Source organism: Macaca thibetana, chromosome 6 (assembly GCF_024542745.1).
Source record: "Macaca thibetana thibetana isolate TM-01 chromosome 6, ASM2454274v1, whole genome shotgun sequence".
Taxonomy (NCBI): Eukaryota; Metazoa; Chordata; class Mammalia; order Primates; family Cercopithecidae; genus Macaca; species Macaca thibetana.
Window position 1 is genome coordinate 50,043,071 of NC_065583.1, and position 12,699 is coordinate 50,055,769.

Genomic DNA, 12,699 nt, shown 5'->3' on the forward strand with positions numbered 1-12,699 from the left:
TTCCCACCCATTATTTGTCAGGAGAACTTCAGTGTCCTTTGGTCTTAAAGCATGTGCTCAGTTACCCTCTCTCTTCCGATACTCAGGTGACTAGTTCTCCTTATCTTTCTTTTAACACTAACTTTGTTTCTGGTGAACCTGAATCTAGACTGATCCCTTCATCAGATTGCAGACACCTCTATCTGGGTTAAACAGTCTTCTTAAACATCCCACAAATAAACCTGCATTTTCCTCTAAGGAGAGTATTAAGTTAAAGAGGCTTGAGCTTCCTTCCTTTTCAAGTGGCTATCTTAATCAGGACAGTCCTTATATTTACCTCAGTGCACAAATTCAAATAATGATAAACGCAGTATTGCTTTCCTACATTGTCTCAAGGGGAAGGACGAAACTGTTGATAAATATGTAAGTACAGGGAAGGTATTATTTTCATAAGAATCTTGTGATACCATTCTTGGGCATATTTGGTCTAGCACTCACAAGTCAATGTCCTTTAGTATGGTACAATGGCTGGGGTTAAAAATGGATCAGACTAGTTTAGAATCACAGTTATTATAGTTTAAAAGTGGTTCTCAAACTTGGTTGCATATTGGAAGCACCTGGGGTAGCTTTTGAAAAATAAGAGTTCCTAGACCCCCACTCCCAGAGATTCTGATTCAATAACAACTGACCTGGATTTGAGTCAGTAAAAGCTCTTATTTGTCCGTAGTAGTGACTCAATCTCTAGCATACTCCAAATCTCAATTCGTTACTTCATTTCAGGTACTGTTAAAACCAGAGCTCTTTACCCCGTTTTTGTTGGTTTGCAGTTATTCTGGAAAGATGGATATATGATTACCTCTATTTATTGAGCATTCAGTTTTGCAATCCAACAGCTATGTAACCAGAGATGATCTTTGTCACTGGAGAGCAATCAAGTACCTCTCTTCAAAAAAAAAATATATATATATACATATATATATTTCACTCTTGAGCAGATTCATGATATTCAAGTACCTCTCTTTCTAATAGCAAAATGCCCTCTTAATAAGTTAGTCCTTAGTTCTCTTTGGTCATTCAGCAAATATTTATTCAACACCTATTATGTGCTAGGCATAGGTTTGGATACTAGGGATATGCCAGTAAATAATACATTATTTCTGTTTTCATAGAGTTTACATATTTTCCTTTTTGTGGAGAGGATAGACCAAAAAAATTATATATACATGTTACTTATATGTAATGTGCTGTCAGGTAGTAAGTAAACATAAATAGTTAAGCCAATTAAAAAGTCCTTATTTTCCCACAATTTAATAAATTACTTGCATTCAGACCATTATATTTTTCTTTCAGATACAAGTTAATGCTGGTGAATCCTGTCCTGGAGGTTGCCTTCTGTCTGAAAATAGCTATTAGAACTTCACTGTCTCTCCTCACTTTTCTCTGTATATAACAATATAATACAAGATAGTAAAGGACAAGATAGATTTTGAAAATGTATACTTAAATTTAGTTACGGATAGTCACCATGTATATTAATGTAGTTTTTACTACTGCTGTCTAATGACAAACCCCAATTATTTTTGCATACTTTCTCTTGTGAAATATATACAGAAAACAGAGTAAATATATACTCATATAACCATCACTAAGGTCAATAAGTAGATCATTTTCAGCAGTCCAGAAGCCCCCTCCTCCATGTGCCCTATCCTGACCATAATTCTCTACCATCTCACTTTCGTAACTACCACTCTGACTTCATTTCCTTGTTTTCTCTTTATTATTTTACCTCTGTATATGCATCCCTGAAAGACCTAGTTTTGCTTATGTTTAAACTCTGTGTGTGTAATTATACTCTGTATTTTGTTTTGCTTTTTTTCTCTCAACATTATGTTGGAGAATCATCACTATGTGCTATGTAGCTATGTGCCATTGTAGAGGAATATTTTACAATTTATCCCTTCTAGTATTGATGGATATTTGGGTTATTTCCAGTTTTTGGCTTCTATGAATAATGAACATTTTTCTCCATCTTTTCTGTTAATAGGGCAGGGGTCCCCAGTCCCCAGGCTGAAGACTGGTACTGGTCCATGGCCTGTTAGGAAGCAGCCACACAGCAGGAGGTAAGCAAGCATAACTGCCTGAGCTCCACCTGTCAGATCATCAGGGGCATTAGATTCTCTAGGAGCAGGAACCCTATCATGAACTGCACATGTGAGGGTTCTAGGCTGCATGCTCCTTATGAGAATCTAATGCCTGATGATCTGAGTTGGAACAGTTCCATACTGAAACCCTCCCCCAACCCCCACAGAAAGTTTGTCTTTCACAAAACCAGTCCCTGGTGCCGTAAAACGTTGGGGACTGCTGCTATAGGGCATATATCAAGGAAAGGACTTGCTGTCATAAGGTGTGTTATGTTTCAGCTTTATTACTTTTTTTTGCCAAAAGTGACTTCCCAACTTGCACTTAACCAGCAGTTTGAGAGAGTTCCTCTTGCTCCACATCCTCACAAATACTTAAATGTGTTTTGGGATTGTTATAAGTGAAAAAAACTATACTAAAAAAATCTACTCAATTATTCAAAGTTGAATTTCTACTTTAGAGGAATTACTTCCCAGGCCGGGAGCAGGGACTCACGCCTATAATCCCAGCACTTTGGGAGGCCAAATTGAGTGGATCATTTGAGATCAGGAGTTCAAGACCAGCCTGGCCAACATGGTTAAAATGGGTGAAACACCGTTTCTACTAAAAATACAAAAATTAGCCGGGTGTGGTGGCGGGCGTCTGTAATCCCAGCTACTCGGGAGGCTGAGGCAGGAGAATCCCTTGAACTCCCAAGTAGTTCAAGGGACATTGCAGTGGGCTGAGGTCACGCCATTGCCCTCCAGCCTGGGCAACAAGAGCAAAACTCTGTCTCAAAAAAAAAAAAAAAAAAAAAAAATCACTTCCCAGAGGCGAAATCATGGAAATAATAAAGAGTGCTTAGATTGTGCAGGCAACATACTAAGTGCTTCATGTGAAATTTCTCACGTAATCTTAAGAAAATTCTGAAACAACAGGTCCTTTACTATATTCCCATTTAACATAGGAAAATTAAGATGTTGAATAACTTCAAGTCACTTAACTAGAAGAGGTCTAATATTAGAGACACAAATTCTAGGTCTATTTGCCCCTAAAGTTCAAGTTCGTGGTGATCATGCTTTATAGTTCCTTTTACCCTCTTTCAAAATATTGATGTGACTCTGAAAAATGATCCTTGAAGAACGGAAGGGATAACTTTTGTTTGTGATCCTAGGCAGACCTTTGAGAGGTTATATTTGTACCAAAAATGATGAGGAAAACAGATCGTCTGCAACATCCTGTGATTTTTCCACGATTACTTTATTTCTACAATGGCTATGCCACACTTCCCTGGTAAGGTTTTTGCTCTATACCTGAAAAAGAGAAATGCTAATAGTATGTTGTAAACTCCCAGTTTGGGCAAGCCCCAGGACCAACAGAAAACAGCCCTTAAGTCATTGCGGGTCCCAGAAACGGTGTTGAACTCTCATTGCTTTCAAATATACTTTTAACTCTTATTATGTCATTAAAATTACTGTGAATCGGTCATTAGTTGGAAAGCATGTCATAATCATAAATCACCTTGTTTAGTGAACTATGCTAACTGCTGTGAGAAATACCAACGTGTACCTAGATGTGGTTACAGCCATCAAGGAGCTTAAAATTCAGTGGAAAGGTGGTGTCGCCAAAGTTAGTTACCTACGAACTTACAAGAAAGGGTAAGGAGTATCCCAGAACGGTGGATTCTGAAATTGTCAGTGAGCTTATTGTTGAAACAGCCTCAGCAGCTCTCTGGCTGCTCCTAAGAGAGTTCTGTTTTTCTTACCAAGGGACCAGTGAAACAAAATTGGCTTTATTCGGTCTGTTAGGAAGCAGACTAGAATGTAAAAAGTATTGCAAAAGTTGCCACTCGAGTCCCAACACTAAACCCAGTTGCCTGAGGGAGGGTTGCCCCGGGCATTTAGTTACATGAACGCAGTCTAAATCCAGTTTTTTGACTCAAAGGTAATCGTGAGCTGGCCGCGGCACCGGCTGCCCATCCTGGCCATGAAAGTTTGCTTTCTCTGCCCTGGTCTCATGACGTCCGTTTCGAATAGATCAAGCACTTCTCTGTGGGCAGCTTTCACAAGAGATTTCGTTTTATTTAAAGAGAGATGGGGTGTGCGTGGACTTCCTTCTTTGCCGAATGGCGGCTTCTACTTCCGCATATTCAAAGTCGGCAGTAGAAGTTGCAGAGGGGAGCGCAAACCCGGACTTGGCCACGCCCTGGGCTTCCGGATTTGGGCACAACAGTTCTCTCCGGTTCTGCCCCAAACTGCTATTTTTGCTTAGGCCCTCAGCGCGTTTCCGGTCTCTCCAGCGGATGGAGAAGCCGGAACCTCAACGCCAAGGCCGATCCCGTGACGGATTTAGGTGAGGTCTCGCGAGGTGTCTTTAAATCTCACGACGACAGCAGGAAACCACTTACCCGCACCGCCCCAATTCTAACGTCACAGTGGAGTCACTCCCTTGGGCGTTCCTTAGCGTGCGCGTGCGTGCTGCGCATGCGCACTTACTCTCCCCCGCCCCCGCCAGGGCTTGTCTCCGGCCAGTCGCGCGTGGGTAGAGGCCCTAGGCGGGCGTTGCGAAGGGTTGTTTGCTTGAGTTTGGACCTTGTTACGGCGCGAAGTTCCCTCCTTGGGGCGGGGGAAAGGTACCGCACCCGCTACCTAGGGTGAATGAACTGTGGCGTGGGCTGCTAAGGGTAGGCTGCAGAGTACCCAGGCCGTGGCCATGAACTCACCCGTGGATCCTGGCGCTAGGCAGGCGTTGAGGAAGAAGCCGCCCGAGCGGACTCCAGAGGTGAGGCTGGTCGACCCTTATGTGCGTCCCACAGTCCAATAGACAGCATCCCCCTGTCTGTCCGAAACCCGCGGCGACTGCCCTCTTGCCAGAGTCTCGCACCTGCTACTGGGAATCTGTTCTCTTGAGTCTCTGCCCTGACCCGGCCCTTGTCGCCAGCAGGGTGCCAACCGCCCTTCCTGCCCGTGATGCGGTCTTAACCCGCGTACCCATCCCTTGCCGGGAACTTCTGAGTGTCGTTAAGAAAGCACCATTACTAAGTCGTATTTTCTGAGTTGAGTAATAACGAGTTTCGGAGTTAGATGCCCATTCGTTTAAGTAGACTATGAAAAACGAGATGAAAATTGTAAGGGAAGTATCTCAGCCATGTAATTTAGAAATAGTTTTTCTTTAAAGGTCCCTGAAATATTGTACGGTTGCCTAAAAAAAGAGAAAGTTTTCAAAATTAGTTTAAAGGTTTGCATCCAGTCAAATGGTAAATTCTGTAGTAGATGATGCATGTTTAAAGAACACCGCTGTAGGTACTTTTTCAGACTGTCACTGGGAAATTTTACAGTATTTTGTGCTTGGATCCAAAATTTGCTGTGTCGAGTTAACAGTTATGGTGTCAGCTCAAAAGATTTTCATTCGACCCGAAGGCTTGTTTTCTGGCATGTAACTAAAACCTGTTAGCTTTGCTTATCCTGGTAGAATGCTAAGGTTTTGGGGAAGGTTTTCCTTGATTTGGAGAAGTTTCTATGACAAGTGGGACATATTTTCTAAACAAAACACTAACAACAATGTGAGTGGATTGTTGGATTGTCTTGTTTAAAGTTGCAGTAAATGAAATGCTTTGGTTAATTCTTCCTAAGTCACTGTGGAGTTTTTCAGATATATAGTGTTTTGCATACTGAGTCTTAGTAACGTTGGGCTGACCTTTTGGGTCGTGACAATTATTCAGGCCATAACGGATGCCATGATAGGTCAAATTATGTTATTGAAGATCCTGATGTTTACATAGGAATAGCACAAATTCTACCACTTTCCAGAGTTCTCTTTTTGAGATACACATTTATAATTCGAGGAGTTTTTGTTTCCTTATGCTGATTCTTGAAGTCAATGTGAGCTAATTGAAAGTATGAATTTGAGTAGGCAAGTTCTCTTACAGCTTTTATAGCCTTGGAAAGTATTATACAAGGCTTACGATGTGTAATGTAGGTTTTAATTTAATTTTTTTTTTATTTTTTATTTGAGACAGTCTCACGCTGTCACCCAGGCTGGCATGTAGTGGCGCGATCTTGGCTCACTACAACCTTTGCCTCCCTGGTTCCAGCGATTCTTCTGCCTCAGACTCCGGAATAGCTGGCATTACAGGCAGGCGCCACCACGCCTGGCTAATTTTTTGTATTTTTAGTAGAGACGGGGTTGCACTATGTTGCCCATGCTGGTCTCGAACTCCGATCTCAAGTTATCTGCCCGCGTTGGCCTCCCAAAGTGCTGAGATTACAAGTGTGAGCCACAGTTGCCCGGCTGCTTTTAATTTTAAACATTACTTGTGGTACTAAATTCACATTTTAATGGAAAAATCCTACTGCTCTTTAACAGCAGAATTATTTATTTTGAAATTGCCTATTTTATTTTATTTTTTTTGAGATGGAGTCTCCCTCTGTAGCCCAGGCTGGAGTGCAGTGGCGCGATCTCAGCTCACTGCAACCTCCGCCTCCCGGGTCCCGGTTCAAGCAATTCTCCTGCCTCACCCTCCCTAGTAGCTGGGATTACGGGCACACGCCCCTATGCCTAGCTAATTTTTGGTTTTTTAGTAGAGACGGGATTTCACCATGTTGGCCAGGCTTGTCTTGAACTCCTGACATCATGATCCTCCCGCCTTGGCCTCCCAAAGTGCTGGGATTATAGGCGTGTGCCCTGCGCCTGGCTGAAATTGCCTATTTTTGAACCTTAGGAAATTTTCTAAACTGTTCATAAAGTTATGTTGGCCACTGTGTGCTGTGTTAAGTACTTTATTTTGTTTAACTGGAACAGCAGCATTGTTCAAGGGAATGCTAAACAGCTGCCCACAGTACGCAGAATGTAGCCCTGACATCTAGCAGCATAAGAGGTTAACTGATGCATTGGTAGTGCTTTTGAATGAGCGTAGAATTTGTTTGGGGTAAAGAAGTATGAAGAAGGAAATCTGAATCCTAGTGATTTGTTTGTTATAAATAATTTGACGAAATTCTCACAAGTTCATTTCTGTTTTCAGAAGGTCCTTACTTTTACTGGACTCCCAAGGGTCTATTATAAATATATTAGCTCAATAGTTGCTTATTGGGAGTCTAGCAGCTGAAGGCACTAGTCTCTGCACTCGGTTGTATCCATAAACAAAGCAGGTCTGCCCTAGTAAGACTTACATTCTGATAGCATGAAGAGGGGGGAAGGCAGATAATGAATATACTAAAAGGTAAGTTACATAATATGTAGCTTTTAATTGCTATTAAAAAAGAGCAGAGTAAGAGGGATTGAAAGCAAGGGGCAAAGGCTGGGTTGCAGTTTAAATAAGGTGGTTCGTTCGTCTGGGTTGAGAAGATGATTTTTGATCAAAGACTTGATGCATGTGATGGCATTAACTATAGGGGTATATGGAGAAAGTGCTTTCCCAGCAAAAGGAGCAATCGTTGCAAAGGCCCTATGTTGAGAGCATGTCTTGATGCATTCCAGGAATAGCAAGCAGCTTTGTGTGACTGGAGAAGGGTGAACAGGTGTGAGAGTAGTAAGAGATGAAGGAGTGGAAATAATGATGCATAGCATAGGGCACATCATATAGAACTTTCTAAATCATTGCAAATTATTTGACTTTTCAGTGAGGGGGAGCACTGAAAGATTTTGAAGCAGAGGAGTGATATTGACCTACTTAACCTTTTTTCTTTTATTTTTATTTTGAGACAGAGTCTTGCTCTGTCGCCTAGGCTGGAGTGCAGTGGTGCAATCTTGGCTGACTGCAACCTCCGCCACCCGAGTTCAAGCGATTCTCCTGCCTCAGCCTCCTGAGTAGTGTGTGCCACCTCGCCCAGCTAATTTTTTGTATTTTTCGTAGAGATGGGGTTTCACCATGTTAGCCAGGATGGTCTCAATCTCTTGACCTCATAATCCACCTGCCTTGGCCTCCAACGTGCTGGGATTACAGGCGTGAGCCACCGCACCTGGCCCTGCTTAACCGTTTTTTTTTACTTTTTTTTTTTTTTTTTTTTTGAGACAGAGTCTCGCTCTGTCGCCCAGGCTGGAGTGCAGTGGCACAATCTTGACTCACTGCGACCTCCGCCTCCTGGGTTCAAGCTATTTTCCTGCCTCAGCCTCCCAAGTGGCTGGGACTGCAGGTGTGCACCACCACACCCAGCTAATTTTTGTATTTTTAGTAGAGTCGGGGTTGCACCATGTTGGCCAGGATGGCCTCAATCTCTTGACCTCATGATCTGCCCACCTCGGCCTCCCAAAGTGGTGGGATTACAGGCGTGAGCCACCGCACCTGGCCTACCTTTTGTTTTTAAAGAGGGTCTCACTATATTGCCCAGTCTGGTCACTAATTCCTGGGCTCAACAGATTCTCCTCCTTCAGTCTCCCAAGTAGCTGGAACTACAGGCATGTGCCACTACACCTGACTCCCCTATTGGGTAGTCTTCTGGCTGCTGTGTTGAGAATAGATTGTAGGTGTTTAGGGGCAAAAACAGGAAGTTAAAGGCTATTATTGCATTAAATCAGGTAAGAGATGATGGTAACTCTGACTAAAGTGATAGTGATAGTAATGGAAGTGGTGAGAAGTGGTTAAGTTTTAGAAATATTTTGCAGGGTTAGCCAACAGGATTTGCTAATAGATCAGATGTGGACCTTGAGGAAAAGAGAAGAATCAAGCATGACTTCAAGGTTTTTGGCCTAAATAACTGGAGTGTTGGAGTTACAGTCAGAGAGGTTTGAGCCGCCATCAGCGAGATGGGGAAAGCTGCAGGAGAAGTAGGTTTTAGGGGCAAGATCAGAAATTCAGTTTTGAACATGTCAAGTTTGAAATGTCTGTTAGAAATGAGTAAGAAGTTGCATATACAGATTTGTATTACTAAGAAGGCTGGGCTGGAGATAAAAATTTTATAGTCATCAGTTTATAGATGTTGAAAGTCATGAGACTGGGTAAAATTAGCAAGTAGTGAGTGTACATAGAGAATAGAAGAGGACTAAGGACAGTGAATGCCATAGGACATCAGATCAATATAAGGTCGGGGAGAAGAGTAGAAATCAGCAAAGGAGAATGGGTGGAAGCAAACATTGCAGTAGGAGAAAAACCGAGAGAGTGGTGGTGTCATAGAAGCCAAATTAATAAGCTGTAAAATAGAAGGGGATAAAATTATTTGTTCAGCTAATTTTTCCTTGAATACCTACTGGGTGCAAAATGTTGTGAAAAGTGTACAAAGGGATAAGAATTAGTATGTTGAAATCATTTGTTTGTGTCGTATAATTGATGAGTAAATAATGAGTAAAGAACTCCTTGTGTTTCTGGGTCAAAATGAATGGTTCATTTATTTTGAACCATCTGTTGTCCTTAGGTGGAACTATCAACTCAGGCATAGTCCTAGTGAGCCAGACATCAAGTACAGACACATGTTGTAAAGTGTGCCATTTAGATATCTTTCTAACACAGTGTGTGTGTGTGAGAGATTTCTCCTACTTATAGATTCAGCTTCCACAGAACATTGTCTTTCCTGAGCTAGTTCTCTGCTTTCCTTTTTCAATTTGCAAAGATATTCTTTTGGAAAATTTTAGACTTAAATACTCTATGGACAATTAAGTGCAGTAAAACAACAAAAGCTGTTAAGGTACAGACATACCTCCCAGATACTGCAGGTTTGGTTCCAGACCACTGCAGTAAAGCCAATATCCCAATAAAGTGAGTCACGTGAATTTTATGTCCTAGTGCATATAAAAGTTGTTTACACATATAGTAGTCTACTGTGTGTGATAGCCTTATGTCTAAAAAAATGTATATACCTTAATTTAAAAATAATTTATTGCTAAAAACACTAACCAGTCATTTGAGCCTTCAGCTAGTTGTCATCTTTTAGCTGCTGTAGGGTCTTGCCTTAGTGTTGATAGCTGCTGACCGATCATGGTGGTGGTTGCCGAAGGTTGGGGTGGCTGTGACAGTTTGTTAAAATAAGACAATGAAGTTTGCCACATCAATTGACTTCCTTTCATGACAGATTTCTTTTTAGCATGTGATGCTGTTTGATAGCATTTTACCTACAGCAACTTCTTTCAAAATTGGTGTCCTCCCGGACTCTGCTCCTGCTTTATCAACTAAGCTTAAGCTTATGTGATATTCTAAATGCTTTGTTGTCATTTGAACAGTATTTATATCATCTTCATCAGGAGTAGACTGTCTCAAGAAATGACATTTTTTGCTAATGCATAAGAGGCAGCTGTTCATCCACTCAAGTTTTATCATGAGATTGCAGCAATTTAGTCACACCTTCAGGCTCCATCTCCATTTTTTTTTTCTTTCTCCCTTTTTTTTTCTCTTTGAGACAAGATCTCATTCTGTTGCCCAGGTTGGAGTGCAATGGCATAATCACAACCCACTGCAGCCTCTACTTCCTAGGCTCAAGCGACCCCACCACAGCCTCCTGAGTAGCTGGTACTAGAGGCGCATGCCATCATGCCTGGCTGATTTTTTTTTTTTTTTTTTTTTTTTTTTTTTGTAGAGACGAGGCCTTGCTATGTTGCCCAGGTTGGTCTTGAACTCCTGGACCCAAGCAATCCTTCCACCTTGGCCTCCCAACGTGCTGGGAGCCAGCCCAGGCTCCATTTCTAATTCTAGTTCTCTTGGTATTTCTACCACACATACAGTTGCTTCCTTCACTGAAGTATTGTACCCCTCAAAGTCATTCGTAAGGGTTGGAGTCAACCTCTTTCAAACTCCTGTTAGTGTTGATATTTTGACCTCCTCCCATGCTTCACAATTTTTTTTTTTCTTTTAAGTGATAGTCTCACGACATTGCCCGGACTGGTCTTGAACTCCTGGGCTCAAGTGATCCTCCCACCTCAGCCTCCCAAAGTGTTGGGATAACAGGCGTGAGTCACCATGCTTGGCCCACAGATGGTTTTAATGGCATCTGGAATGACGAATCATTTCAAGAAGGTTTTCAATTTTCTTTTCACAGATCTGTTAGAGGAATTACTATCTATCTCAGCTGTAGCCTTATGAAATGTGTTTCTTAAATAACAAGACTTGAAGGTTGAAACTTTTCCTTGATCCATGGGCCACAGCATGGATATTGTGTTAGCAGGCCTGAAAATATCACTAATCTCCTGGTATACCTCCATGTGAGCTCTTGAGTGACAAGATGCATTGTCAATGAGTAGTAGCATTTTGAAAGGAATCTTTTTTTCTGAGCAGTGGGTCTCATTGGTCTCATCAGTGGGCTTAAAATATTCAGTAACTCATACTGTAAACAAACGTTCTGTCATCTAGGCTTTGTTGTTTATTTATTGAGCACAGGCAGAGTAGATTTAACATAATTCTTAAGGGCCTTAGGGTTTTCAGAATAGTAAATGATCATTGGCTTCAACTTAAAGTCACCAGCGGCATTATCCTCTAACAGGAGTCAGCCTGTCCTTGGAAGCTTTGAAGCTAGGCGTTGATTTTTCCTCTCCAGTTATGGAAGTCTTAGGTGGCATCTTCTTCTGATATAAGGCTGTTTTGTCTACATTGAAAATCTGGATTTTAGTGTAGCCACCTTCATTAATTATCTTAGCTCTTCAGGATAACTTACTTTTTATGTTAGTGGAGGTGGCTTTTTTTCTTAAACTTCATGAACCAACTTCTGCTAGCTTCAAACTTCTTCTGTAGCCATCTCATCTCTCAGCCTTTTAAGAATTGAAAAGTTAGGGCCTTGCTCTGGATTAGATTTTGGCTTAAGGGATTGTTGTGGCTGATTTGATCGTCTATCTAGACCACTCACACTTTCTCAATATTAGCAATAAGACTTTTTCACTTTTTTTTTTTAAAAATAATTTTTTTGTCCACTAAAGTAACACTTTTAATTTTCTTCATGTGCTTTTTCTCTGCATTCACAACATGGCTAAATGTGAGGTGCAGGAAGCCCGGCTTTGGGCCATCGTTAGCCTTCCTGAGTTTAATCATTTCTAACTTTTGATTTAAAGTGAAAGATACGTGACACTTTCACTTGAACACTTAGAGGCCATTGTAGGGTTATTAATTGGCCTAATTTCCATATTGTTACGTCTTAGGGAATAGGGAGGCCCCAGGAGAGGGAGAGAGAGAGAAGAGGGAACAGCCAATGAAACAGTCGGAACACATAACATGTATCAATTAAGTTTGCCATCTTACATGGGCACAGTTTGTGGTGCCCCAAAACAATTACAATAGTAACATGAAAGATTGCTGATCACAGGCCACCATAGCAAATATAATGAAAAAGTTTGAAATGTTGTGAGAATTATTGAAATGTGACACGGAGACATGAAGTGAACATGTGCTGTTGGAAAAAAATGGTGCTGATGGACTTGGTTGATGTGGAGTTGTCATGAACCTTCCATTTGTATTTAAAAAAAAAGAAGAAAAAAGAAAACAACCCCACAATACCAGCCAAGCACAATAAAAACAGGGTATGCCTGTACTTCTTTGTGTCATTATGCCAGGATTCCTTAAAGAAGCCACAGTCATAATTAGACCTTGAACTTGGCTGTTTCTCAGCTCAGTCCACATTTAATACCATTCTTTATAACCTTTCTTTTTTACTTCAGAAAGAACTCCTTATATTTCCCTTAATGTTTATTTCC

The 12,699-nt window shown here is 41.3% G+C and overlaps 1 protein-coding gene across 8 annotated transcripts in view; it reads left to right on the forward strand.

Annotated features, from left to right (window-relative positions):
* Positions 1–950: 950 nt before the first annotated feature.
* RAPGEF6 (Rap guanine nucleotide exchange factor 6) overlaps positions 951–12,699 on the forward strand; it is a 219,071-nt gene continuing 207,322 nt past the window's right edge. For 6 of the 8 annotated variants that reach the window (XM_050792724.1, XM_050792729.1, XM_050792731.1 and 3 more), the window contains exon 1: positions 4,613–4,878. In XM_050792724.1, coding sequence (XP_050648681.1) covers positions 4,810–4,878 — 69 coding nt within the window. In that variant the 5' untranslated portion in view covers positions 4,613–4,809. Of the gene's footprint in view, positions 2,100–3,271; positions 3,391–4,608; positions 4,879–12,699 lie in introns of those variants that run through there. The other 2 variants (XM_050792727.1, XM_050792725.1) reach the window with 2 other exon arrangements.